At 38.7% G+C, this 27,845-nt stretch overlaps 11 protein-coding genes and 3 non-coding genes across 14 annotated transcripts; 7 read left to right on the top strand and 7 right to left on the bottom strand.

The window, feature by feature from the left end:
* The first annotated feature begins 32 nt into the window (after positions 1–32).
* LOC129974915 (uncharacterized) lies at positions 33–9,146 on the top strand. The gene is made up of 5 exons (XM_056087705.1): positions 33–436; positions 5,383–5,650; positions 5,745–5,944; positions 7,985–8,178; positions 8,716–9,146. Exons 1-5 carry the CDS (start codon positions 34–36, stop codon positions 9,130–9,132), a joined length of 1,482 nt encoding a protein of 493 aa, XP_055943680.1. The 5' UTR covers position 33; the 3' UTR covers positions 9,133–9,146.
* LOC129975155 (histone H2A) lies at positions 1,097–1,510 on the bottom strand. The gene has a single exon (XM_056088119.1). The coding sequence runs from the start codon at positions 1,493–1,495 to the stop codon at positions 1,121–1,123; it is 375 nt and encodes a 124-aa protein (XP_055944094.1). The 5' UTR covers positions 1,496–1,510; the 3' UTR covers positions 1,097–1,120.
* LOC129976789 (5S ribosomal RNA) lies at positions 2,346–2,464 on the top strand. The gene has a single exon (XR_008785211.1). It is a non-coding gene; the product is annotated as a 5S ribosomal RNA (ribosomal RNA).
* Positions 3,047–3,467, bottom strand: LOC129975158 (histone H2B). Its single transcript, XM_056088122.1, has one exon. It carries the CDS (start codon positions 3,447–3,449, stop codon positions 3,075–3,077), a length of 375 nt encoding a protein of 124 aa, XP_055944097.1. The 5' UTR covers positions 3,450–3,467; the 3' UTR covers positions 3,047–3,074.
* On the top strand, positions 5,594–5,977 carry LOC129975160 (histone H4). Its single transcript, XM_056088123.1, has one exon. The coding sequence runs from the start codon at positions 5,638–5,640 to the stop codon at positions 5,947–5,949; it is 312 nt and encodes a 103-aa protein (XP_055944098.1). The 5' UTR covers positions 5,594–5,637; the 3' UTR covers positions 5,950–5,977.
* Positions 7,888–8,678, bottom strand: LOC129975154 (histone H1C-like). The gene has a single exon (XM_056088117.1). The coding sequence runs from the start codon at positions 8,655–8,657 to the stop codon at positions 7,905–7,907; it is 753 nt and encodes a 250-aa protein (XP_055944092.1). The 5' UTR covers positions 8,658–8,678; the 3' UTR covers positions 7,888–7,904.
* A 637-nt stretch (positions 9,147–9,783) lies between the features above and the next one.
* Positions 9,784–10,197, bottom strand: LOC129975156 (histone H2A). The gene has a single exon (XM_056088120.1). The coding sequence runs from the start codon at positions 10,180–10,182 to the stop codon at positions 9,808–9,810; it is 375 nt and encodes a 124-aa protein (XP_055944095.1). The 5' UTR covers positions 10,183–10,197; the 3' UTR covers positions 9,784–9,807.
* An 834-nt stretch (positions 10,198–11,031) lies between these two features.
* On the top strand, positions 11,032–11,150 carry LOC129976788 (5S ribosomal RNA). The gene has a single exon (XR_008785210.1). It is a non-coding gene; the product is annotated as a 5S ribosomal RNA (ribosomal RNA).
* Positions 11,151–11,732: 582 nt separating this feature from the next.
* LOC129975157 (histone H2B) lies at positions 11,733–12,428 on the bottom strand. Its single transcript, XM_056088121.1, has one exon. The coding sequence runs from the start codon at positions 12,133–12,135 to the stop codon at positions 11,761–11,763; it is 375 nt and encodes a 124-aa protein (XP_055944096.1). The 5' UTR covers positions 12,136–12,428; the 3' UTR covers positions 11,733–11,760.
* A 1,956-nt stretch (positions 12,429–14,384) lies between these two features.
* On the top strand, positions 14,385–14,759 carry LOC129975161 (histone H4). The gene has a single exon (XM_056088124.1). The coding sequence runs from the start codon at positions 14,429–14,431 to the stop codon at positions 14,738–14,740; it is 312 nt and encodes a 103-aa protein (XP_055944099.1). The 5' UTR covers positions 14,385–14,428; the 3' UTR covers positions 14,741–14,759.
* An 8,286-nt stretch (positions 14,760–23,045) lies between these two features.
* Positions 23,046–23,499, top strand: LOC129975800 (histone H3). Its single transcript, XM_056089020.1, has one exon. The coding sequence runs from the start codon at positions 23,075–23,077 to the stop codon at positions 23,483–23,485; it is 411 nt and encodes a 136-aa protein (XP_055944995.1). The 5' UTR covers positions 23,046–23,074; the 3' UTR covers positions 23,486–23,499.
* Positions 23,500–24,136: 637 nt separating this feature from the next.
* On the bottom strand, positions 24,137–24,581 carry LOC129975801 (histone H2A). Its single transcript, XM_056089022.1, has one exon. It carries the CDS (start codon positions 24,533–24,535, stop codon positions 24,161–24,163), a length of 375 nt encoding a protein of 124 aa, XP_055944997.1. The 5' UTR covers positions 24,536–24,581; the 3' UTR covers positions 24,137–24,160.
* An 818-nt stretch (positions 24,582–25,399) lies between these two features.
* On the top strand, positions 25,400–25,518 carry LOC129976786 (5S ribosomal RNA). The gene has a single exon (XR_008785208.1). It is a non-coding gene; the product is annotated as a 5S ribosomal RNA (ribosomal RNA).
* Positions 25,519–26,100: 582 nt separating this feature from the next.
* LOC129975806 (histone H2B) lies at positions 26,101–26,521 on the bottom strand. The gene has a single exon (XM_056089027.1). The coding sequence runs from the start codon at positions 26,501–26,503 to the stop codon at positions 26,129–26,131; it is 375 nt and encodes a 124-aa protein (XP_055945002.1). The 5' UTR covers positions 26,504–26,521; the 3' UTR covers positions 26,101–26,128.
* Between the last annotated feature and the right edge of the window lie 1,324 nt (positions 26,522–27,845).

The raw sequence follows: 27,845 nt of genomic DNA, 5'->3' as shown, positions 1-27,845 counted from the left end.
TTTCTGTTCAAAGTCGTTTGAGAATAGTCAGTCATGGCACGTACCAAGCAGACCGCCCGTAAGAGTACTGGAGGTAAAGCCCCCAGGAAACAACTGGCTACTAAGGCCGCTCGTAAGAGCGCCCCAGCCACCGGAGGTGTTAAGAAGCCCCATCGTTACAGGCCCGGAACTGTTGCTTTGAGAGAAATCCGTCGTTATCAAAAATCCACTGAACTCTTGATCCGAAAATTGCCATTCCAGCGTTTGGTTCGAGAAATCGCTCAGGACTTCAAAACTGATCTCCGATTCCAGAGTTCTGCTGTTATGGCTCTCCAGGAAGCTAGCGAAGCTTATTTAGTAGGCTTGTTCGAAGACACTAACTTGTGCGCTATCCACGCCAAGAGAGTAACTATCATGCCTAAGGACATTCAGCTCGCTAGACGAATTAGGGGTGAACGTGCCTAAGCCAAAAAAAAAAAGTTGTTTAAAAGAAAAAAAAAAAAACGGCCCTTCTCAGGGCCAAGAAACACCATAGCACACACAACCATGTACTAATTAATATGTTAATAATTATGTATTTATTTATAATATTAATTTCCCATGAAATACTCACCTTTTTTTATGTAAATCTCTTCTTACACAAGCATGTTTGAATGTTCATGTTTCAAAAAGCAAATAACTTTCCATTTCATCAATTTATACATCTCCCTCTCCTCTTGTTTACTAATAGCGAAATGCATTCCAGTTTCGAATTCTTAGCATGATCGCTAGATGGCACCACATTCCGGGACCCTTTCAGTTTCTCTTTAGTGTAAGCAGAAACACGTTTCGTTTCATTACTACCCAGCCCAATTCTTGTAACACTAAACTGTGCATGTCATAGAAACCCTTCCATACAATGCATTCTTATGGAAATTCATTCAGTTTATAAATTAAAAAGTAATACTCATAAATTTAAAAAAAAAAAAAAAAAAAAAAAAAAAATCGATGTCTAACTTTTTTTTTAAAAAATTCAATATATTGCCCTTTTTTTATTATTTTTACAAGTGTTCAGTAGCTAATTCTTAATAATTTGTTGGCCCTTAAAAGGGCCTTTTTTTTTTTTTTTTTTTTTTTTTTTTTTAACTTGTAAAGTCTTAATTTAGGCTTTCTTTTCGGTTTTCTTGGGGAGCAAGACAGCTTGAATGTTAGGCAATACACCACCCTGAGCAATAGTTACTCCGGAAAGGAGTTTGTTCAACTCCTCGTCGTTTCGGATGGCGAGTTGGAGATGTCTAGGAATGATCCTAGTTTTCTTGTTATCTCTGGCGGCATTACCAGCCAACTCCAACACTTCAGCAGCTAAGTATTCTAACACGGCAGCCAGGTACACGGGTGCTCCAGCTCCAACACGTTCTGCATAATTGCCTTTTCGGAGAAGTCGATGGATACGACCGACAGGGAATTGAAGCCCTGCTCGGCTAGAACGAGTCTTGCTCTTTCCCTTAACTTTACCGCCTTTGCCACGACCAGACATGATTACAGTTCAGGAGAGAGAGAACTTTTTCGCCCTCTTTTATATAGTACTACCGCGAAACCGGGTTTCAGCCAATCGGAGAGCAAGGAAATTGCGCAAAAATGCACGCAAAGCGCTCATCTTCGGCATTCAAGAGAGCCGTTTCTTTCCTATTGTCACGTGTTTTAATTATAGGCAAACAAATCAAATAAACAGACAGCCGATGTAAACATGATAAGTAAACAGTGACCTTTAATAAAGTGTCTTCTGTCTTCGGATTGGAATTTTTTGAGCATTTCAAATTCCTAGGTGAAAACGACTCATCGCGTGATAATTTCAATTGAGAGGAGAGTTAGTTATTATTATAAGAACCTTTTTTTTTTTTTTTTTTTTTTTTTTTTTAATAGAGGGTTTTTTTTCTTATATTTTGTGGGGTGTGATCTGTGTCTCGTGTTCGTTTCTTGTAGGAGTGCGTAATGAAAAGAAAGAAAGAAAAAACTTGATAAGAGTATTGTAACATGAACGTGAATGCACGGTCTCTTTTTGGCTGTCGGTGTCAATTCGCTTGCAGCTTGTGGGCAATTGAAATTGTCGCCGTGGGTGGTGTCATCCGATCCCCATTGTCCCCCCTGGCCATCGTGTGTGGTCAGTGATGGTCGTTTTTTACGACCCTCATTAAAGGGTCATTAGGGTGGTCCTTTTACGACCCTCATTAAAGGGTCATTAGGGTTGTCATTAGCGACATCCATCTGCGCTAATGACACTCGTCATTAGCAAGACCCCCCACGAAAAGGTTCATTATCGCACCTGTAGAGTATTAGTATCGTATATATAAGATCGGACATGAAATGTATTTTCTCACCAGATGAATGTCAACGGCCATACCATGCTGAAAGCACCGGTTCTCGTCTGATCACCGCAGTTAAGCAGCATCGGGCGCGGTCAGTACTTGGGAGGGTGACCACCTGGGAACACCGCGTGCTGTTGGCATCTTTTTAATTTTATTTCACTTTCAAAAATTCAGATTTGATCCTTTTGCATGTAATGTTATTATTTTTTTATTAATTTATTTGATGTGTTTTATTAATTTTCCCTACAAAATACGTTTTTATTGCACGAAGTGTTTATTTATTTTGTACCTGTGATTCTAAATTGTAATGAAGTATCATCAATAGTGATTGAATGTTATTATAAATTATTTTTCACTAAAAATCCTTTTCTTATTTCCTTTCCAGAATTAGAAAGAGTGTGAAGAATTTAAAAACAAAACAAAAACGGAAATAAAATGAATTGAAAGTTAACAGATGCATGTAAGTGTTAAAAATCTAATAACCCATTTATTTATTAATTTTATCATTTTCTACACATGTTTTAAACTATTATTCTTAATTTCCATGAATCACTTACTCTTTTTTTTTTTTTTACACAAAGTATATTGTGAATTATTAATATGATTATGTATACACACACTTGAAATTTCAATTTCTTTTTTATATTATTGTGATAAACATTGTTCTTTGCAAACAAAACAGTGTTCTACAACATGTGTTGGCCCTTAAAAGGGCCTTTTTTTTTTTTTTAAACGAGGGATTCCATTTTTCTACTTGGAGCTAGTGTACTTGGTGACAGCTTTGGTTCCTTCGGAAACTGCGTGCTTGGCCAATTCACCAGGCAACAAAAGCCTCACAGCTGTTTGAATTTCCCGACTGGTAATTGTGCTCCTCTTGTTGTAGTGAGCTAATCGGGAAGATTCGGCTGCGATACGTTCGAAAATGTCATTCACGAAAGAGTTCATGATTGACATGGCTTTGCTGGAAATACCGGTATCAGGATGCACCTGTTTCAAAACTTTGTAGATGTAAATAGCGAAAGATTCCTTCCTACGCTTCTTGCGTTTTTTCTTATCACCGGCACGAACAGCCTTTTGGGCCTTTCCGGCCTTTTTAACAGCTTTACCAGAGGCTTGAGGAGGCATCGTCAAGTCGAAATGAGAATGGAAAATGCCCCCGCTTAGATAGCAACGATTGAAGGAGTTCCCGCCCGGTGTGGGCTACCTCCAACATAGCATGTTGTACGAAGCCTGGCTTGCGCTGGACTGACCTAGACTGGGAAATCTCCGAGATATAAGTAGTATTAGTTGTCGACCAATGAGGGACGTCTGCTGTGTGGCGTGGAGGGGTGGGTGAGGTATTCCGGCTAATCCGAAGCTCTCCTTTAAGATTGTCAGTTTCGAGAGACTCTTGACTGTTCCAACTTTCTCCTCCGGATGTTGAGAGGGGAAGGGGTTAGGGTGGTTAACTGCTCAGCTTACCCATTGGCTGCTTGCGTGGGTGAAATTTATTTTATCAAGATTGAGAATAAGATTGTTCCTGCTATTAAAGTGATTTAATGGTTGTTGTGATAACAGGTATACAAGAAACACAGATTTAGGTCAGAGGGGTGGAGGTATTTGTTATTACGTGTGTTTTGAGTTAAATTAGCAGAATATTGCGGGGTCTTTTACACTTGGGATCAGGAGTATATGGGATGAGTTTATTTAATTCTTCGTTTTCATGATTATCGAGTGATTTAAAGAGATTAGTTGCGAGTTTTTTAATTACTTCCTTAAAGGAGGGATAATTCAGTGCCTTCCTGATATCGGTGTTTCTCATATACCATTTTGCGTTAGCTATTTTTCTAATCGTTAAATTGTATTGGGTTTCAACTATTCTAAGGTTGGATTTTGCAGTGCAGCCCCATACAGGACATGCATAAGTTAGTACTGGACGCAAGTAGGCAGTAAAAATAAGCATTTTTGTGTCCCTATTTAATTTAGAATTCCGAGAAATAAGGGGGAAGAACTTACGCGTTGCTCCTCGGAATTTGTTTTTGAGATTTTTCAGGTGGGGTTTAAACGTTAATTTTCTATCAAGTGTTACTCCTAGATATTTGCTCTCCTGAGACCATGGAATTTTATGCTTGTTAATCTCAACTTGCTTGAACTTTCCTTCCTTGTTTCCCTTGTGGAACAGTACTGCTTCTGTCTTGCTCGGGTTTATTTCGATTTTCCAAATCTGCATCCATTCGTAAATGGCCTTTAGATGCCTGTTTAGCGCGATTGTGAGGTAGTTGGTATTTTTATTTTTGGCCAGTATTGCTGTGTCATCGGCATATAAGCAAAGGAGCGTGTTAAAATGCCCCCGCTGAAATAGCAAAGATTAGTGGAGTACCCGCCCGAAATGGGCTACCTCCAACATAGCAGATAGAGATGGCCTAGCTTGACATAAATTTCCATAGACTGTGACGTCTCCAGTGATGGTTGAAGGAGAAATGAAGCAGTATCGACTGGTGAAAAGTCGCATGGCAGGTGAGGGAGAGAGGGTGAGATGTCTCAGCCAATAGCAAAGCAGACGGTCAAGGGAGTAGGAGAGGGTGAAGTAGGAGCACTTTTGGTCTTGAAGTGGGGCCGGAGCCGGATAATCCATTGTACCTGGGGGACCAATCAGAAAGCTGGGTTATTGCAGTGGGATTTCTTGAATTCTGAGGGGACTTAGCCGATCAGCGCGTTAAGGATGATAAGCTTTTTCTCTTCTTTGTCATTTGTTTTTCTTGCAAGTTTCACTGCCTCCATTAATTTGGGGAATTCCTGGAGTATTTCTTTGAGTTCTCTTATAATTTGTAGGGTTTCTTGGAATGATGTTATTTCTTCATTAGCCATTGAAGTGGGCACCGTGATCTGTTTCCTGGGTGTTGAGATGGGCTTTGGGTCTTGTCTTGGTTGATTTTTCTTGGTTATTTCAGCGTATGTAGTTTTCCCGTTGGAGGTTATAAGTTTGGGGAATTTTGAGCATCCTTTCCAGGCAGCTGTATGGCCAGTTTCTCCGCAGTTTACACAGACTGGATCTTGAATTTTTTCCTTGATGTTACAGTCCCTGGTTGCATGGGTACCACCACATCTGATACATTTCGGGGTCATTCTGCAGTTTCTTGCTGCATGGAAAAAGCCAGCACAGTTATAACACATGGTGGCAGTCGTTTTTTGCATTTTATACACACTGCTGCGAAGCTGAAAGTAACCAATCGCGTTTCACTCTTCGGAGCAGGGGCGTGTGTGAAATCACTATATAATGAGGGCGCTTTGCCGTCCCGGGCCATTCGAGTCATTTTAGCTCATTTGAGAAGTCATGTCTGGTCGTGGTAAAGGAGGCAAGGGTCTTGGAAAGGGGGGTGCCAAAAGGCATCGTAAAGTTCTTCGTGATAACATCCAGGGTATTACAAAACCCGCAATCAGGCGTTTAGCTAGACGTGGCGGAGTCAAACGTATTTCAGGTTTGATTTACGAAGAGACTCGAGGTGTGCTCAAAGTTTTCTTGGAAAATGTCATTCGAGATGCTGTCACTTACACCGAGCATGCTAAAAGGAAAACTGTCACTGCTATGGATGTTGTGTATGCACTAAAGAGGCAAGGACGTACCTTGTACGGTTTCGGAGGTTAAGCGAAAGTTGGAATCCCTTGCACTGAAAAAAAAAAAAAAAAAAAAAGGCCCTTTTCAGGGCCAACACATGTTGTTGAACACTGTTTTGTTTGTAATGCTATTAAAACATAATTATTTTATATTCATGTTATTAGAAGCACATAAAGAAGGAGGGGGGGGGGGGTGCAATTAAAAATAAAGTAATAATGTAGGGTGTAATAAAAAGAAAATAACTTTTCATTTCTCAGAAAGTGCTGTTCTTGATGATAAGAAATTTAAATTGTGTCCTAATTGAAGAAGAATGATTTGATCTTTTAAATTATCTTTTGAACAATGTCCTTCTTTTTAGTGACAAGAAAGAAAGAAAAAAAAAAAGAAAAAGAAGGGGGGGGGGGGGTAAGAAGGAATTGAGAAAAAAAAAAAAAATTCATTCTAATCAATTATAGGAAAAATTTCAAGTTTCATTGACTCCTTTAATAACTTAACAATAATAAAATAATAATAAAAAGAATAACAATAAATAAAAAAGGTGATATGGTTCATAGCATTATGACATAAATGACAAAATTCAATGAATAATAAACTTAACATTTAAAGCAAATAAACTATAACTGCTTTGAAATAACTGAAGAAAACAATTTAAAACATCAGTGGACAGGATCTAAAATGAGTTTCTAATGAAAATGAATGTATATTGAAAACACAAAGCATCAAATGTAAAAGGAAGTTTGGAGAGTGGGAGGATGTATTTAAATTTCTGTTTCCCAATACTCTACGACCAGCAACTATTTTTTAAAAGATATAAACTTATTAAATCTTCAAAACAGAAGACTGTACATGCAAAATTTGCCAACATTTTAAGCAAAAATGGGCTCTGTCACTTTCTTAAGTAACAACCATTTTCATTGTATATTTGATATAAAAATATACTTTTCTGCTAGAATTTACATCCTTCTACCCCCCCCCCCCCCCCCAAAGAAAAAAACAAAAATAATTTTCCTGAAAGCAGGGGTTCAGAATTAATAATTATACACTAAGAAGAAACAGAAACTAAATGTCAACATATGAGAATTGCACATGCGTAGAATCAGTTGTCAAGCATTCATTTCTATGGTAACGTGCTTATACCATAAATAAACATGCAAATCAGGGTTAGAGGTTAACTAATCAGTGTGATTGATTTGAAATGTCATTTGGTGAAGACACCCATGCCTTGTCTCTCAATAAGAAGCTTTCATTTGATTACTTATAGACAGACTTTTTTTAATAATAATTTATTTTCAATAATTATGGTGCACTTATTTATTGTTTTTAAATGTTATCATCATTTTGCAGATTTGATTTTATAAATGATTTAATTTTTGTTTTTTGCTAAATATTAAGAATGTTCATTTATTGCATTTCAATGTTTTTTTTTAATATGTATTGAATTTTTGTTTTATTTGTGCTGCTTACACATACACAAATAAGAATTACTTGACTGCATATGTGTGTACAACTATTGCATGAATAATAACCTGTTTCTTTTGTAAAACAAAATACTCAATTGAACAGTATGACACAATTATTGTATAAACATTATTTCATTACAAGCATTTTTTTTTTTTTCAATTAATATTTTCATTTATATACACGGTGTGAAATAGAATATAAACACATGTCTCTGATTCCCATTACACACTATTCACTTTACATGATTTTGAAGTGTTTGCATCTTAAACATGTATCATAAAAATATTGAGTTGTTAAATGTGTTTAAAACATATTATTGTGTGTGCTATGGTTTTTCTTGGCTTTTAATGAAAAAAAAAAAAAAAAAAAAAAAATGGCTTGATCAAGTTTAAGTAAATGACTGTGGGAATTATATATTAAATTAAATTAATTTTGGCTTGGCACATGTGTTTTTTACACCTGTTTTATGGCCCTAAGAAGGGCCGTTTTTTTTTTTTAACGAAAAATTTTTTTGTTCAGTCCATTTACTTCTTGGAAGTTTTTTTAGGAGCTGCTTTTTTGGGTGTTTTTAATTTCTTGGGCTTGGGAGCTTTTGGCTTTGTAGCCTTTGCCTTCTTAGGAGATTTGGGTTTGGCTACTTTTTTAGCCCCAGCAGTGGCTTTCTTAGCAGCAGCAGGCTTCTTCTTTTTCTCTGCTTTTTCCTTCGGCTTGGCCGTTTTCTTAGCAGGGGCTTTTGCTTTCTTTGGAGAAGCAGCTCCTTCCTTTTTAGGCTTTTTCACGATTTTCTTTGGCTCCTTGGTTTTTTGACCGGATGCACTCAGCTTGAATGAACCGTTAGCTCCCTTTCCTTTGGTTTGAACCAGAGTTCCAGCAGCGACAGCGCTTTTCAAATATTTTTTGATGAAAGGAGTCAAACGGTCGATGTCGACTTTGTACTGACTGCTGATGTGCTTTTTGATAGCTTGCAGTGAAGAGCCACCTCGCTCTTTCAGAGTGGTGATGGATTTCACAACCATTTCGGAAACCTTGGGATGAGTTGGAGGATTAGGTTTCGATTTGGTTGCGCCACTTTTTGCCTTTTTCTTAGGCGTGGCAGTGGCTGGAGTTGCAGGGGCAGCGGCTGTTTCCTCGGACATCTTGACAGTCGAGAGTCTGAAACGTAATATAAAAATATTCTTAATAACGAAACCGCCAAGAATCCGCCCGCCCGCCTTTTCGCTTTTACGATTGGTCGGTTTCGACTCGCTCACCCACCTTCCCCTTCTGTTTCGGAGCATATTTAAGCGAAGTCATCTTTGTGCGCCCCATTTTCTGTTCAAAGTCGTTTGAGAATAGTCAGTCATGGCACGTACCAAGCAGACCGCCCGTAAGAGTACTGGAGGTAAAGCCCCCAGGAAACAACTGGCTACTAAGGCCGCTCGTAAGAGCGCCCCAGCCACCGGAGGTGTTAAGAAGCCCCATCGTTACAGGCCCGGAACTGTTGCTTTGAGAGAAATCCGTCGTTATCAAAAATCCACTGAACTCTTGATCCGAAAATTGCCATTCCAGCGTTTGGTTCGAGAAATCGCTCAGGACTTCAAAACTGATCTCCGATTCCAGAGTTCTGCTGTTATGGCTCTCCAGGAAGCTAGCGAAGCTTATTTAGTAGGCTTGTTCGAAGACACTAACTTGTGCGCTATCCACGCCAAGAGAGTAACTATCATGCCTAAGGACATTCAGCTCGCTAGACGAATTAGGGGTGAACGTGCCTAAGCCAAAAAAAAAAAGTTGTTTAAAAGAAAAAAAAAAAAACGGCCCTTCTCAGGGCCAAGAAACACCATAGCACACACAACCATGTACTAATTAATATGTTAATAATTATGTATTTATTTATAATATTAATTTCCCATGAAATACTCACCTTTTTTTATGTAAATCTCTTCTTACACAAGCATGTTTGAATGTTCATGTTTCAAAAAGCAAATAACTTTCCATTTCATCAATTTATACATCTCCCTCTCCTCTTGTTTACTAATAGCGAAATGCATTCCAGTTTCGAATTCTTAGCATGATCGCTAGATGGCACCACATTCCGGGACCCTTTCAGTTTCTCTTTAGTGTAAGCAGAAACACGTTTCGTTTCATTACTACCCAGCCCAATTCTTGTAACACTAAACTGTGCATGTCATAGAAACCCTTCCATACAATGCATTCTTATGGAAATTCATTCAGTTTATAAATTAAAAAGTAATACTCATAAATTTAAAAAAAAAAAAAAAAAAAAAAAAAAATCGATGTCTAACTTTTTTTTTAAAAAATTCAATATATTGCCCTTTTTTTATTATTTTTACAAGTGTTCAGTAGCTAATTCTTAATAATTTGTTGGCCCTTAAAAGGGCCTTTTTTTTTTTTTTTTTTTTTTTTTTTTTTAACTTGTAAAGTCTTAATTTAGGCTTTCTTTTCGGTTTTCTTGGGGAGCAAGACAGCTTGAATGTTAGGCAATACACCACCCTGAGCAATAGTTACTCCGGAAAGGAGTTTGTTCAACTCCTCGTCGTTTCGGATGGCGAGTTGGAGATGTCTAGGAATGATCCTAGTTTTCTTGTTATCTCTGGCGGCATTACCAGCCAACTCCAACACTTCAGCAGCTAAGTATTCTAACACGGCAGCCAGGTACACGGGTGCTCCAGCTCCAACACGTTCTGCATAATTGCCTTTTCGGAGAAGTCGATGGATACGACCGACAGGGAATTGAAGCCCTGCTCGGCTAGAACGAGTCTTGCTCTTTCCCTTAACTTTACCGCCTTTGCCACGACCAGACATGATTACAGTTCAGGAGAGAGAGAACTTTTTCGCCCTCTTTTATATAGTACTACCGCGAAACCGGGTTTCAGCCAATCGGAGAGCAAGGAAATTGCGCAAAAATGCACGCAAAGCGCTCATCTTCGGCATTCAAGAGAGCCGTTTCTTTCCTATTGTCACGTGTTTTAATTATAGGCAAACAAATCAAATAAACAGACAGCCGATGTAAACATGATAAGTAAACAGTGACCTTTAATAAAGTGTCTTCTGTCTTCGGATTGGAATTTTTTGAGCATTTCAAATTCCTAGGTGAAAACGACTCATCGCGTGATAATTTCAATTGAGAGGAGAGTTAGTTATTATTATAAGAACCTTTTTTTTTTTTTTTTTTTTTTTTTTTTAATAGAGGGTTTTTTTTCTTATATTTTGTGGGGTGTGATCTGTGTCTCGTGTTCGTTTCTTGTAGGAGTGCGTAATGAAAAGAAAGAAAGAAAAAACTTGATAAGAGTATTGTAACATGAACGTGAATGCACGGTCTCTTTTTGGCTGTCGGTGTCAATTCGCTTGCAGCTTGTGGGCAATTGAAATTGTCGCCGTGGGTGGTGTCATCCGATCCCCATTGTCCCCCCTGGCCATCGTGTGTGGTCAGTGATGGTCGTTTTTTACGACCCTCATTAAAGGGTCATTAGGGTGGTCCTTTTACGACCCTCATTAAAGGGTCATTAGGGTTGTCATTAGCGACATCCATCTGCGCTAATGACACTCGTCATTAGCAAGACCCCCCACGAAAAGGTTCATTATCGCACCTGTAGAGTATTAGTATCGTATATATAAGATCGGACATGAAATGTATTTTCTCACCAGATGAATGTCAACGGCCATACCATGCTGAAAGCACCGGTTCTCGTCTGATCACCGCAGTTAAGCAGCATCGGGCGCGGTCAGTACTTGGGAGGGTGACCACCTGGGAACACCGCGTGCTGTTGGCATCTTTTTAATTTTATTTCACTTTCAAAAATTCAGATTTGATCCTTTTGCATGTAATGTTATTATTTTTTTATTAATTTATTTGATGTGTTTTATTAATTTTCCCTACAAAATACGTTTTTATTGCACGAAGTGTTTATTTATTTTGTACCTGTGATTCTAAATTGTAATGAAGTATCATCAATAGTGATTGAATGTTATTATAAATTATTTTTCACTAAAAATCCTTTTCTTATTTCCTTTCCAGAATTAGAAAGAGTGTGAAGAATTTAAAAACAAAACAAAAACGGAAATAAAATGAATTGAAAGTTAACAGATGCATGTAAGTGTTAAAAATCTAATAACCCATTTATTTATTAATTTTATCATTTTCTACACATGTTTTAAACTATTATTCTTAATTTCCATGAATCACTTACTCTTTTTTTTTTTTTTACACAAAGTATATTGTGAATTATTAATATGATTATGTATACACACACTTGAAATTTCAATTTCTTTTTTATATTATTGTGATAAACATTGTTCTTTGCAAACAAAACAGTGTTCTACAACATGTGTTGGCCCTTAAAAGGGCCTTTTTTTTTTTTTTAAACGAGGGATTCCATTTTTCTACTTGGAGCTAGTGTACTTGGTGACAGCTTTGGTTCCTTCGGAAACTGCGTGCTTGGCCAATTCACCAGGCAACAAAAGCCTCACAGCTGTTTGAATTTCCCGACTGGTAATTGTGCTCCTCTTGTTGTAGTGAGCTAATCGGGAAGATTCGGCTGCGATACGTTCGAAAATGTCATTCACGAAAGAGTTCATGATTGACATGGCTTTGCTGGAAATACCGGTATCAGGATGCACCTGTTTCAAAACTTTGTAGATGTAAATAGCGAAAGATTCCTTCCTACGCTTCTTGCGTTTTTTCTTATCACCGGCACGAACAGCCTTTTGGGCCTTTCCGGCCTTTTTAACAGCTTTACCAGAGGCTTGAGGAGGCATCGTCAAGTCGAAATGAGAATGGAAAATGCCCCCGCTGAAATAGCAAAGATTAGTGGAGTACCCGCCCGATGTGGGCTACCTCCAACATAGCAAATAGAGATGGCCTAGCTTGACATAAATTTCCATAGACTGTAACGTCTCCAGTGATGGTTGAAGGTGAAATGCAGCAATATCGACAGATGAAAAGTCGCATGGCAGGTGAGGGAGAGAGGGTGAGATGTCTCAGCCAATAGCAAAGCAGACGGTCAAGGGAGTAGGAGAGGGTGAAGTAGGAGCACTTTTGGTCTTGAAGTGGGGCCGGAGCCGGATAATCCATTGTACCTGGGGAACCAATCAGAAAGCTGGGTTATTGTAGTGGGATGTCTTGAAATTCTGAGGGGACTTAGCCGATCAGCGCGTTAAGGATGATAAGCTTTTTCTCTTCTTTGTCATTTGTTTTTCTTGCGAGTTTCACTGCCTCCATTAATTTGGGGAATTCCTGGAGTATTTCTTTGAGTTCTCTTATGATTTGCAGGGTTTCTTGGAACGATGTTATTTCTTCACTTGCCATTGAAGTGGGCACCGTGTTCTGATTCCTGGGTGTTGAAATGGGCTTTGGGTCTTGTCTTGGTTGATTTTTCTTGGTTATTTCAGCGTATGTAGATTTCCCGTTGGAAGTTATAAGTTTGGGGAATTTTGAGCATCCTTTCCAGGCAGCAGTATGGCCAGTTTCTTCGCAGTTTACGCAGACTGGATCTTTAATTTTTTCAGTGATATTACAGTCTCTTGTTGCATGGGTACCACCACATCTGATGCATTTCGGGGACATTCTGCAGTTCCTTGCTGTGTGGAAAAAGCCAGCACAGTTATAACACATGGTAGCAGTAGTTTTTCTTCGGTAGCTTTCAAATTTGATTTTTAGATGTAGTAGGAATTTTTCATTAAATATGTTTTGGGCGTTTTCAGTTTTCTTAATTTCTAGGAGGAAAATTGGGTAAAGGGATTGTAGCTTGTGGTTTTTGAGCTGGGAGATTCTGTTTACCTTGTAGTTTCTTTCTTCTAGAGCTTTTGTGATTTCATCTTTTTCTGTGTTAACTGGGAGGCCTTTCAGGATAACTTTGATAGGTCTTTCGTCTTGGCTTTCTGATAGAACAAATTCTTCTTTCTTTTCAGTTAGCAGTTCAATGATTTGTGTTCTTTCATCTTCCGTTGCTGGGCTGATTGCTATCATGTTTCTTATCAATTTGTTTTCTGTTTGGGGGAACCTTCTATGAATTTCTTGTAGAATTACGTTGTAGTTGCTTGTAATTTTTAAATTTATGGTGGCTGGTCTGTTCGCTATTTTTTCTTGGTTATCCTGCAATTCATTTAATGCTTCAAATCTATTCGATGTATCCATAACTTCTAGCTTGTCCTCGACTTTCCTCATTTTAGCGGCTTTTCTCGGGCTAACCATTTGGTAGTTTTCTTCAGTATTGGTATTTTTCTTGTTATTTTCCTCCGGTGTGTTATCAATATCCATAGATTGAGGTGGCTGCTTTACGTTATCAGGGGTATGCCTTTCGCAGTTTTCCAATGGGCAGGGGGTTATATCATCCAGCTCGCTGGCGATATTCCTGATTTCCATTTGAATTTCTTTCAATTTGGAGTAGTCTTCAAGATACTGGGCTGTGTGTTCAAGTTTGTCTTCTTTCATCTGTTGCAACGTGTCTATGAAAGTCGACGCAGTGTAATTTAATCTTAACATTTTTTCTTGGGATGTGGAGATGTAGGTGCATAAGTTCTTATTTCCATCGTGGGTTCGGCATCCTTTATTGATGCATGGTTTTGCAGAGTTAAGTTTGTCTTTGTTGTAATCAATTGTTCTGTTAAGGTCATCTAGACGTTTCGATAGTTCCGCCTTTTCAGAGAGACTACACTCTCCAATTAGCTGTCTTTTGACGTTGTAAGCTTTACAATCAGCTGCGTTTATTTCTCTTTTCCAACTCTTTAGTTGTCGGCAGTGGTTTTGAATGCTTATAATGAAATCTGAAGCGCAACTGGCTTTTCCACTGTAGTAAGACTTATCACTAAGAACACTCTTGCAACTACTAGAGTCCTCAGAGCGTCCGTCTCCCTCCATAGCTGGAGACTGAATCATGACATGAAAATGCCCCCGCGCTACCTCGCTTGCATTTTATACACACTGCTGCGAAGCTGAAAGTAACCAATCGCGTTTCACTCTTCGGAGCAGGGGCGTGTGTGAAATCACTATATAATGAGGGCGCTTTGCCGTCCCGGGCCATTCGAGTCATTTTAGCTCATTTGAGAAGTCATGTCTGGTCGTGGTAAAGGAGGCAAGGGTCTTGGAAAGGGGGGTGCCAAAAGGCATCGTAAAGTTCTTCGTGATAACATCCAGGGTATTACAAAACCCGCAATCAGGCGTTTAGCTAGACGTGGCGGAGTCAAACGTATTTCAGGTTTGATTTACGAAGAGACTCGAGGTGTGCTCAAAGTTTTCTTGGAAAATGTCATTCGAGATGCTGTCACTTACACCGAGCATGCTAAAAGGAAAACTGTCACTGCTATGGATGTTGTGTATGCACTAAAGAGGCAAGGACGTACCTTGTACGGTTTCGGAGGTTAAGCGAAAGTTGGAATCCCTTGCACTGGAAAAAAAAAAAAAAAAAAAAGGCCCTTTTCAGGGCCAACACATGTTGTTGAACACTGTTTTGTTTGTAATGCTATTAAAACATAATTATTTTATATTCATGTTATTAGAAGCACATAAAGAAGGAGGGGGGGGGGGGGTGCAATTAAAAATAAAGTAATAATGTAGGGTGTAATAAAAAGAAAATAACTTTTCATTTCTCAGAAAGTGCTGTTCTTGATGATAAGAAATTTAAATTGTGTCCTAATTGAAGAAGAATGATTTGATCTTTTAAATTATCTTTTGAACAATGTCCTTCTTTTTAGTGACAAGAAAGAAAGAAAAAAAAAAAGAAAAAGAAGGGGGGGGGGGGTAAGAAGGAATTGAGAAAAAAAAAAAAATTCATTCTAATCAATTATAGGAAAAATTTCAAGTTTCATTGACTCCTTTAATAACTTAACAATAATAAAATAATAATAAAAAGAATAACAATAAATAAAAAAGGTGATATGGTTCATAGCATTATGACATAAATGACAAAATTCAATGAATAATAAACTTAACATTTAAAGCAAATAAACTATAACTGCTTTGAAATAACTGAAGAAAACAATTTAAAACATCAGTGGACAGGATCTAAAATGAGTTTCTAATGAAAATGAATGTATATTGAAAACACAAAGCATCAAATGTAAAAGGAAGTTTGGAGAGTGGGAGGATGTATTTAAATTTCTGTTTCCCAATACTCTACGACCAGCAACTATTTTTTAAAAGATATAAACTTATTAAATCTTCAAAACAGAAGACTGTACATGCAAAATTTGCCAACATTTTAAGCAAAAATGGGCTCTGTCACTTTCTTAAGTAACAACCATTTTCATTGTATATTTGATATAAAAATATACTTTTCTGCTAGAATTTACATCCTTCTACCCCCCCCCCCCCCCAAAGAAAAAAACAAAAATAATTTTCCTGAAAGCAGGGGTTCAGAATTAATAATTATACACTAAGAAGAAACAGAAACTAAATGTCAACATATGAGAATTGCACATGCGTAGAATCAGTTGTCAAGCATTCATTTCTATGGTAACGTGCTTATACCATAAATAAACATGCAAATCAGGGTTAGAGGTTAACTAATCAGTGTGATTGATTTGAAATGTCATTTGGTGAAGACACCCATGCCTTGTCTCTCAATAAGAAGCTTTCATTTGATTACTTATAGACAGACTTTTTTTAATAATAATTTATTTTCAATAATTATGGTGCACTTATTTATTGTTTTTAAATGTTATCATCATTTTGCAGATTTGATTTTATAAATGATTTAATTTTTGTTTTTTGCTAAATATTAAGAATGTTCATTTATTGCATTTCAATGTTTTTTTTTAATATGTATTGAATTTTTGTTTTATTTGTGCTGCTTACACATACACAAATAAGAATTACTTGACTGCATATGTGTGTACAACTATTGCATGAATAATAACCTGTTTCTTTTGTAAAACAAAATACTCAATTGAACAGTATGACACAATTATTGTATAAACATTATTTCATTACAAGCATTTTTTTTTTTTTCAATTAATATTTTCATTTATATACACGGTGTGAAATAGAATATAAACACATGTCTCTGATTCCCATTACACACTATTCACTTTACATGATTTTGAAGTGTTTGCATCTTAAACATGTATCATAAAAATATTGAGTTGTTAAATGTGTTTAAAACATATTATTGTGTGTGCTATGGTTTTTCTTGGCTTTTAATGAAAAAAAAAAAAAAAAAAAAAAAATGGCTTGATCAAGTTTAAGTAAATGACTGTGGGAATTATATATTAAATTAAATTAATTTTGGCTTGGCACATGTGTTTTTTACACCTGTTTTATGGCCCTAAGAAGGGCCGTTTTTTTTTTTTAACGAAAAATTTTTTTGTTCAGTCCATTTACTTCTTGGAAGTTTTTTTAGGAGCTGCTTTTTTGGGTGTTTTTAATTTCTTGGGCTTGGGAGCTTTTGGCTTTGTAGCCTTTGCCTTCTTAGGAGATTTGGGTTTGGCTACTTTTTTAGCCCCAGCAGTGGCTTTCTTAGCAGCAGCAGGCTTCTTCTTTTTCTCTGCTTTTTCCTTCGGCTTGGCCGTTTTCTTAGCAGGGGCTTTTGCTTTCTTTGGAGAAGCAGCTCCTTCCTTTTTAGGCTTTTTCACGATTTTCTTTGGCTCCTTGGTTTTTTGACCGGATGCACTCAGCTTGAATGAACCGTTAGCTCCCTTTCCTTTGGTTTGAACCAGAGTTCCAGCAGCGACAGCGCTTTTCAAATATTTTTTGATGAAAGGAGTCAAACGGTCGATGTCGACTTTGTACTGACTGCTGATGTGCTTTTTGATAGCTTGCAGTGAAGAGCCACCTCGCTCTTTCAGAGTGGTGATGGATTTCACAACCATTTCGGAAACCTTGGGATGAGTTGGAGGATTAGGTTTCGATTTGGTTGCGCCACTTTTTGCCTTTTTCTTAGGCGTGGCAGTGGCTGGAGTTGCAGGGGCAGCGGCTGTTTCCTCGGACATCTTGACAGTCGAGAGTCTGAAACGTAATATAAAAATATTCTTAATAACGAAACCGCGGCAACGGCAACGTCGTGATGTTTCGGAGTTCCGCGATGTGACAAAGTGGTCACGAGCACCTCCACATCATAATTTGGAATAGATACTTTAATTTGTTAGTTTAGGGAAAAGTTAAATTTAATTGAACTAGTTTGGACGAGCGCAATAAAGCTCTAACGTCATGAAATTTGGTATTTAATTCATATTATTATAATTTTTGATACAATTAATTAATTTAAAAATAATATTTAAATTATTTATGGGGTAAAATAGAACTTTAGTGGAATTACGTTGCACGTGCCTTAACTATTGGGGCTTTTTTGGAACTAAACTTTCTGAAGGAAAAATTTCAAGGAATTTCACGCGTGTAGCTCATCGTAGCTATCTGAGGCCAAAACAAATAATTTTGAAAAATTTAATCCACCAGATTGGTAACAGAGTTAATTAATTCTCAGTTTTTTAACTGAGGGGAAATTTATATAGACATTGTCTATTGCAGCTCTAGGTCTTTTCCTAGAGCTGGGTACTGCAGGATCATAAGCAGGTAGATTAAGTAACTTGTTACGAATCTGGGGCAGTTTTTCGAAGAAATTTATTGATGTTCTTCTAATAAATTCCGAAACAGGTTCAATTTTGAGATCGTCATGTAAGATCTTTCTCCTGATATACCAGGGGGCGTCAACAATCTTCATCAGATGCCTATTTTGAAAAACTTGCAACCTCTTAATGTTTGTGGCTGATGTCGCCCCCCATATTTGGGAGCCGTACATCATTATTGGTCTTAAAACAGCTTTGTAGAGCAGAAGCTTGAGCCTAATCGATAGCTTACTCCTAGGAGAAATTAAGCTGTTGAGTTTAACACTCGTTCTAGTAGCTTTGGTGAGGGCTGCTTTAATATGACTATTAAAGCTTAATTTTGCGTCTAAAATTAACCCTAAGTATTTGTATTCATTTACAAAGGGGACGGGTTGGCCAAAAATTTGGATAGGGGCTAGGTCAGGCATATTTACTTTTTTAGTAAACAGGAGGCACGCGCATTTACTTGGGTTGACTTTTATTTTCCAGCCGATGAGCCAGCACTGCAAAATGGTCATGTACTGTTGAATGTTTGATATGACTATGTTTGGGTCCCTATGCTGTGTAAGAATGGCGGTATCGTCTGCAAAAATTGCTAAGTGACAATTGCTAGCTCTAGGTAGATCGTTAACATAAATGTTAAAAAGAGTTGGAGAGAGTAAACTTCCTTGCGCACAACCGCTTCGGATTGGTCTGGGGGAAGAAATTACATCGTTAACTCGTACCCGAAAATTACGAGAAAGTAGGTACGAGCGTAAAATTTTGACAAATTGCGCCGAAAATCCAAGTCGCATGCACTTGAATAAAAGCCCTTCGTGCCAAATTTTGTCAAAGGCTTTGGCTACGTCCAGAAAAAGTGCACCTGTGGTTTGGGACTTCTCAAAGCCACTGTGAATCAATTCTGTAACACGAATTAGCTGGTGATTCGTCGACAGGTTTTTACGAAATCCGAATTGCTCGGAAATTAAAATATTTTTGTCGCTGAGAAATTGATTCAGGCGTTTGAGGAGCACAGATTCGTACACTTTGCTCAAGCTACTAAGTAGCGAGATGGGACGGAAATTTTGAGGTAAAGTCAAATCAGAGTTTGGTTTTGGAATAGGGACAACCACAGCTGTTTTCCAGCAGTCGGGAAAATAACACAATTCCATTAATTTATTTATTAGAAAAGTTAAGTATAAAATAAATCTAAAAGGGAGGTTTTTAATCATGCGATTTGTAATTAAATCCAATCCTGGCGATTTATTCGGCTTGAGGTTATTCATGAATTCCATGATTTCCGTGGGCCGAACGGGCTGCAGGTTGTTTACGTGTTGTTGCGATAAGAAGCTCTCCAGCTGATCTGTGACGAATTGAGTCAGTGGGGGGTTCGCCAGCCACGCGTCCGCGTGGGGGGCAAACTGGTCCTGTAGGCTATCTGCCAAAGTTTCCGCCTTTTCAATGGGAGCTAGAGCGAGTTCCCCCGTCCCCCCTCTGAGGGGGGGAATCGGGGAGAATGGTTTTCTGATAAAGGAGGAGCGGCGCCAGAGGCCTTTTGTGTCTAGGTTCTCTAATTGACTAGCTCGCTGTTGCTCGAAGTGACCTACTTTTAACCCTTTGATCTCATCCTGGGTTCTGCGAAGTTCCGTTCTCACTTGAGGGTCGCGAGAACGTTGCCAAATTCTTCGCAGGTAGTTTCGCAGTTTAATTTTGGTTTGGATTTCGAAAGGAAGCTTTTCTGGAGGTTTATTAAATTTTGGTTTTGAGGCTTCTGCGAGCGCCTCCGTTAGAGTTTTTCCTAGACTTCCAACTGCAATTTCTGCGTCATCATTGCTATGAATTTTGAAGGGAGGGAGGGGTTTTAAATTTAAAATATGCCGAAAGTTCTCCCAGTTGGTGGAGAAATGTGCTGGTGAATTTAGAGAAAAGGTTCCAGTATCAAAAGTCAAAACTACTGGAAGATGATCAGAATCTAAACAATTTAGCACTCTAATTTGAGAGTGGAAAGGAATTCGCTTTAATATTGCGAAATCTATGACGGAGTCATTTGAGCTAACTTGATTAATGTGGGTTGGAGAGTGGGGCGCCAAAACATTGACTCCGTCCTGCGTTGCAAGAAAATTAAACAACTGCATTCCATACCTAGTTGATTTATAGTTATTCCAGGCGATATGACCTGCGTTCATATCGCCCGCAATGATGACGTTTGGGCCTAAATTTAAAAGTTTTTCTAAATCCTCCAGAGGGAACATGTACGGACTCCCAGATCGTACATATGCTGACACAATTTTGAGACGGCAACGGCAACGTCGTGATGTTTCGGAGTTCCGCGATGTGACAAAGTGGTCACGAGCACCTCCACATCATAATTTGGAATAGATACTTTAATTTGTTAGTTTAGGGAAAGTTAAATTTAATTGAACTAGTTTAGACGAGCGCAGTAAAGCTCTAACGTCATGAAATTTGGTAATTAATTTGATTTATACATATTTTTCAATATTTGATCTAATTTAATTAATTAAAATAATAAAAATGATTATTTATGGGGTAAATAGATAATTTTAATGGATTTACGTTGCACGTGCCTTTTTTCTATGGGGGACTGATCATAACTGGGCTGAATAAAATTACAGAAAATTATCACGCGTGTAGCACATCGTAGCTATCTAGGGCCTAAACAGTAATAATTTTGAGAATTTTAAGCCACCAAATTGGCAACAGAGTTACGATGTCCTCAGCTTTTTTACGGCTGGGAAATTAATGTAAACATTATCAATTGCAGCTCTAGGTCTTTTCCTAGAGCTGGGTAAAGCAGGATCGTATGCAGGTAGATTTAGTAACTCGTTGCGAATCTGGGGTAATTTTTCAAAGAACTTAATTGACGTTCTTTTAATAAATTCCGAAACAGGTTCAATTTTGAGGTCGTTATGTATTATTTTTCCTCTGACGTACCAGGGTGCGTTAACTATTTTCCTCAGTTGTCTGTTTTGAAAAACTTGCAACCTCTTGATGTTAGTGGCTGATGTCGCCCCCCATATTTGGGAGCCGTACATCAATATTGGTCTTAAAATGGCTTTGTAGAGCAGAAGCTTGAGCCTAATCGATAGCTGGCTCCATGGAGCAATTAAGCTGTTGAGTTTACAACTCATTTTGGTAGCTTTGGAGAGGGCTGCTTTAATATGACTATTAAAGCTTAATTTTGCGTCTAAAACTAACCCTAAGTATTTGTATTCATTTACAAAGGGGACGGGTTGGCCGAATATTTGGATTGGGGCTAGGTCAGGCATATTCACTTTTTTAGTAAATAGGAGGCACGCGCATTTACTTGGGTTGACTTTTATTTTCCAGCCGATGAGCCAGCACTGCAAAATGGTCATGTACTGTTGAATGTTTGCTATGACTATGTTTGGATCTCTATGCTGTGTAAGAATGGCGGTATCGTCTGCAAAAATTGCTAAGTGACAATTGCTAGCTCTAGGTAGATCGTTAACGTAAATGTTAAAAAGAGTTGGAGAGAGTAAACTTCCTTGCGCACAACCGCTTCGGATTGGTCTGGGGGAAGAAATTACATCATTAACTCGTACCCTAAAATTACGAGAAAGTAGGTACGAGCGTAAAATTTTGACAAATTGCGCCGAAAATCCAAGTCGCATGCACTTGAATAAAAGCCCTTCGTGCCAAATTTTATCAAAGGCCTTGGCTACGTCCAGAAAAAGTGCACCTGTGGTTTGGGACTTCACAAAGCCACTGTGAATCAATTCTGTAACACGAATTAGCTGGTGATTCGTCGACAGGTTTTTACGAAATCCGAATTGCTCGGAAATTAAAATATTATTGTCGCTGAGAAATTGATTCAGGCGTTTGAGAAGCACAGATTCGTACACTTTGCTCAAGCTACTAAGTAGCGAGATGGGACGGAAATTTTGAGGTAAAGTCAAATCAGAGTTTGGTTTTGGAATAGGGACAACCACAGCTGTTTTCCAGCAATCGGGGAAATAACAAAGTTCCATTAATTTATTTATTAAAAAAGTTAAATATAAAATAAATCTAAAAGGGAGGTTTTTAATCATGCGATTTGTAATTAAATCCAATCCTGGCGATTTATTCGGCTTGAGGTTATTCATGAATTCCATGATTTCCGTGGGCCGAACGGGGTGAAGGTCGTTTACGTGTTGTTGCGATAAGAAACTCTCCAGCTGATCTGTGACGAATTGAGTCAGTGGGGGGTTCGCCAGCCACGCGTCCGCGTGGGGGGCGAACTGGTCCTGGAGGCTATCTGCCAAAGTTTCCGCCTTCTCAATGGGAGCAAGTGCGAGTTCCCCCGTCCCCCCTCTTAGGGGGGGGGATCGGGGAGAATGGTTTTCTAAGGAAGGAAGAGCGACGCCAGAGGCCGCGTGTGTCAAGGTCTTCTAATTGACTCGCTCGCAGTTGCTCGAAGTGACCTACTTTTAACCCTTTGATCTCATCCTGGATTCTGCAAAGTTCCGTTCTCACTTGAGGATCGCGAGAACGTTGCCAAATTCTTCGCAGGTAATTTCGCAGTTTAATTTTGGTTTGGATTTCGAAAGGAAGCTTTTCTGGAGGTTTGTTAAATTTTGGTTTTGAGGCTTCTGCGAGCGCCTCCGTGAGAATTTTTCCTAGACTTCCAACTGCAAATTCAGCGTCATCATTGCTCTCAATTTTGAAGGGGGGAAGGGGTTTTGAATTTAAAATATGCCGAAAGTTCTCCCAGTTGGTGGAGAATTGTGCTGGTGAATTTAGAGAAAAGGTTCCAGTATTAAAAGTCAAAACTACTGGAAGATGATCTGATTCTAAGCAATTTAGCACTCTAATTTGAGAGTGGAAAGGAATTCGCTTTAATATTGCGAAATCTATGACGGAATCATTAGAGCTAACTTGATTAATGTGGGTTGGAGAGTGGGGCGCCAAAACATTGATTCCGTCCTGCGTTGCAAGATAATTATACAACTGCATACCATATCTAGTTGATTTATAGTTGTTCCAAGCGATATGACCCATAATTTTGAGAGGAAGAATCCGCCCGCCCGCCTTTTCGCTTTTACGATTGGTCGGTTTCGACTCGCTCACCCACCTTCCCCTTCTGTTTCGGAGCATATTTAAGCGAAGTCATCTTTGTGCGCCCCATTTTCTGTTCAAAGTCGTTTGAGAATAGTCAGTCATGGCACGTACCAAGCAGACCGCCCGTAAGAGTACTGGAGGTAAAGCCCCCAGGAAACAACTGGCTACTAAGGCCGCTCGTAAGAGCGCCCCAGCCACCGGAGGTGTTAAGAAGCCCCATCGTTACAGGCCCGGAACTGTTGCTTTGAGAGAAATCCGTCGTTATCAAAAATCCACTGAACTCTTGATCCGAAAATTGCCATTCCAGCGTTTGGTTCGAGAAATCGCTCAGGACTTCAAAACTGATCTCCGATTCCAGAGTTCTGCTGTTATGGCTCTCCAGGAAGCTAGCGAAGCTTATTTAGTAGGCTTGTTCGAAGACACTAACTTGTGCGCTATCCACGCCAAGAGAGTAACTATCATGCCTAAGGACATTCAGCTCGCTAGACGAATTAGGGGTGAACGTGCCTAAGCCAAAAAAAAAAAGTTGTTTAAAAGAAAAAAAAAAAAAACGGCCCTTCTCAGGGCCAAGAAACACCATAGCACACACAACCATGTACTAATTAATATGTTAATAATTATGTATTTATTTATAATATTAATTTCCCATGAAAGAAATACTCACCTTTTTTTATGTAAATCTCTTCTTACACAAGCATGTTTGAATGTTCATGTTTCAAAAAGCAAATAACTTTCCATTTCATCAATTTATACATCTCCTCTCCTCTTGTTTACTAATAGCGAAATGCATTCCAGTTTCGAATTCTTAGCATGATCGCTAGATGGCACCACATTCCGGGACCCTTTCAGTTTCTCTTTAGTGTAAGCAGAAACACGTTTCGTTTCATTACTACCCAGCCAATTCTTGTAACACTAAACTGTGCATGTCATAGAAAACCCTTCCATACAATGCATTCTTATGGAAATTCATTCAGTTTATAAATTAAAAAGTAATACTCATAATTTAAAAAAAAAAAAAAAAAAAAAAAATCGATGTCTACTTTTTTTTTAAAAAATTCAATATATTGCCCTTTTTTTATTATTTTTACAAGTGTTCAGTAGCTAATTCTTAATAATTTGTTGGCCCTTAAAAGGGCCTTTTTTTTTTTTTTTTTTTTTTTTTTTTTTTAACTTGTAAAGTCTTAATTTAGGCTTTCTTTTCGGTTTTCTTGGGGAGCAAGACAGCTTGAATGTTAGGCAATACACCACCCTGAGCAATAGTTACTCCGGAAAGGAGTTTGTTCAACTCCTCGTCGTTTCGGATGGCGAGTTGGAGATGTCTAGGAATGATCCTAGTTTTCTTGTTATCTCTGGCGGCATTACCAGCCAACTCCAACACTTCAGCAGCTAAGTATTCTAACACGGCAGCCAGGTACACGGGTGCTCCAGCTCCAACACGTTCTGCATAATTGCCTTTTCGGAGAAGTCGATGGATACGACCGACAGGGAATTGAAGCCCTGCTCGGCTAGAACGAGTCTTGCTCTTTCCCTTAACTTTACCGCCTTTGCCACGACCAGACATGATTACAGTTCAGGAGAGAGAGAATGCGAAATGCCTGGCGCTTTTTCGCCCTCTTTTATATAGTACTACCGCGAAACCGGGTTTCAGCCAATCGGAGAGCAAGGAAATTGCGCAAAAATGCACGCAAAGCGCTCATCTTCGGCATTCAAGAGAGCCGTTTCTTTCCTATTGTCACGTGTTTTAATTATAGGCAAACAAATCAAATAAACAGACAGCCGATGTAAACATGATAAGTAAACAGTGACCTTTAATAAAGTGTCTTCTGTCTTCGGATTGGAATTTTTTGAGCATTTCAAATTCCTAGGTGAAAACGACTCATCGCGTGATAATTTCAATTGAGAGGAGAGTTAGTTATTATTATAAGAACCTTTTTTTTTTTTTTTTTTTTTTTTTTTAATAGAGGGTTTTTTTTCTTATATTTTGTGGGGTGTGATCTGTGTCTCGTGTTCGTTTCTTGTAGGAGTGCGTAATGAAAAGAAAGAAAGAAAAAACTTGATAAGAGTATTGTAACATGAACGTGAATGCACGGTCTCTTTTTGGCTGTCGGTGTCAATTCGCTTGCAGCTTGTGGGCAATTGAAATTGTCGCCGTGGGTGGTGTCATCCGATCCCCATTGTCCCCCCTGGCCATCGTGTGTGGTCAGTGATGGTCGTTTTTTACGACCCTCATTAAAGGGTCATTAGGGTGGTCCTTTTACGACCCTCATTAAAGGGTCATTAGGGTTGTCATTAGCGACATCCATCTGCGCTAATGACACTCGTCATTAGCAAGACCCCCCACGAAAAGGTTCATTATCGCACCTGTAGAGTATTAGTATCGTATATATAAGATCGGACATGAAATGTATTTTCTCACCAGATGAATGTCAACGGCCATACCATGCTGAAAGCACCGGTTCTCGTCTGATCACCGCAGTTAAGCAGCATCGGGCGCGGTCAGTACTTGGGAGGGTGACCACCTGGGAACACCGCGTGCTGTTGGCATCTTTTTAATTTTATTTCACTTTCAAAAATTCAGATTTGATCCTTTTGCATGTAATGTTATTATTTTTTTATTAATTTATTTGATGTGTTTTATTAATTTTCCCTACAAAATACGTTTTTATTGCACGAAGTGTTTATTTATTTTGTACCTGTGATTCTAAATTGTAATGAAGTATCATCAATAGTGATTGAATGTTATTATAAATTATTTTTCACTAAAAATCCTTTTCTTATTTCCTTTCCAGAATTAGAAAGAGTGTGAAGAATTTAAAAACAAAACAAAAACGGAAATAAAATGAATTGAAAGTTAACAGATGCATGTAAGTGTTAAAAATCTAATAACCCATTTATTTATTAATTTTATCATTTTCTACACATGTTTTAAACTATTATTCTTAATTTCCATGAATCACTTACTCTTTTTTTTTTTTTTACACAAAGTATATTGTGAATTATTAATATGATTATGTATACACACACTTGAAATTTCAATTTCTTTTTTATATTATTGTGATAAACATTGTTCTTTGCAAACAAAACAGTGTTCTACAACATGTGTTGGCCCTTAAAAGGGCCTTTTTTTTTTTTTTAAACGAGGGATTCCATTTTTCTACTTGGAGCTAGTGTACTTGGTGACAGCTTTGGTTCCTTCGGAAACTGCGTGCTTGGCCAATTCACCAGGCAACAAAAGCCTCACAGCTGTTTGAATTTCCCGACTGGTAATTGTGCTCCTCTTGTTGTAGTGAGCTAATCGGGAAGATTCGGCTGCGATACGTTCGAAAATGTCATTCACGAAAGAGTTCATGATTGACATGGCTTTGCTGGAAATACCGGTATCAGGATGCACCTGTTTCAAAACTTTGTAGATGTAAATAGCGAAAGATTCCTTCCTACGCTTCTTGCGTTTTTTCTTATCACCGGCACGAACAGCCTTTTGGGCCTTTCCGGCCTTTTTAACAGCTTTACCAGAGGCTTGAGGAGGCATCGTCAAGTCGAAATGAGAATGGAAAATGCCCCCGCGACGAGTGGTAGAAGTTGAAGGAGAGCCCGCTTCCAACAGAAGCTATCTCCTGTAGATGGTTAGAAAGTAGAAGAAGTAGACATGGCTTCACATGACTGCCGTGGACTTGTTGACTTCGAGCGGAGCGGTCCGAAGGACCGTCCTCTCCAGTTGCAAGAGAGAAATGAAGCATGGCCGGGTGAAACCCGGTGAAGCAGAAGAGAGAAGGGGAGTAGGTGCGGCGGTGTCCAATCAGGAACGATTGGCTGGAGGGGTGTGGGTGAAGGGAGTTGTTGACATTTTCTTGGAAGTTATCGGAGCCAGGTGGTGGATAGTCTATTGTCTGTGGAGGACGAATCAGGAGCCTGTTTATGGGAGGTGGGCGGGTGAGTCCGGACTTAGTCGAGAAGTGCGTTAAGGAGGATCAGCTTTCTTTCATCTTTGGATTTAGTTTCTTTTAATTTGGCTGCAACTGTTAGTAATCCGGGAAATTCTTTCAGTAGGTTTCTTATTTCTCTGAAGGCTTCAAAAAGTTCCTTCATCTCCGGGATGCTTATTTGAGGGTCGTGGGCTTCTAAAGTTGGGGTAGAATCAGGTAACCGTTGTTGGCGCTGGGGTCTCTGTCTGGGTGCGGGTGGATTCTGTGCAATTTCAGTGACTTTTTCAGGGGTAGTATTTCTATTTCTAAGGACGTCTGCAAAGGATCTTCTATTTCTGGGTGCTGGGGCTGTAGTTGGATAGGCAGGGCATCCTTTCCATGAGGCCAGATGTCCGGTATCTTTGCAGTTAATGCATACAGGCTCTAGTATTTTCTCTTTCTGTGGGCATTCCATGGTCATGTGCTCCCCGTTACATTTAATGCAGCGCGGATTGCATCTGCAATTCCTAGCGCTGTGATGGAATCCAGCGCATCTGTAGCACATCGTTGCTTTCGCTGGTCGCCTGTAGGTTTCAATTTTTATTCTAATGTAGGACAGGTGGCTGATATTGTAGATGTTATTATAATTACCCGTTTTCTTGACTTCTACCAGGAAAATGGGATAGAGGGTCTTGTTCCGATAATTTTTAAGCTGGGAGATGCGACCAATATTGAAATCTAGAGCTTCCAATTCTTGTTTGATATCGGTGATGTCATGATTGAGAGGCAGCCCTTTGATGACGATTTTGATGGGTCTCTCAGTAGGGTCTTCCGTTAACACATATTCTAGCTTCTTTTCGCTCAGGTACTCGAGGATTCCCAATCTGTCTGCATCGGTGCTGGGAGTGATTTTGATGAATCCATTATAGTAGGTATTTTCTGTGTTGGGGAATTTTCTATTAATTTCTT

Source organism: Argiope bruennichi, chromosome 7, assembly GCF_947563725.1.
Source record: "Argiope bruennichi chromosome 7, qqArgBrue1.1, whole genome shotgun sequence".
Classification (NCBI taxonomy): Eukaryota; Metazoa; Arthropoda; class Arachnida; order Araneae; family Araneidae; genus Argiope; species Argiope bruennichi.
Note: the sequence above shows the minus strand (reverse complement) of the source record. Positions and strands in the feature narration are given on the sequence as shown.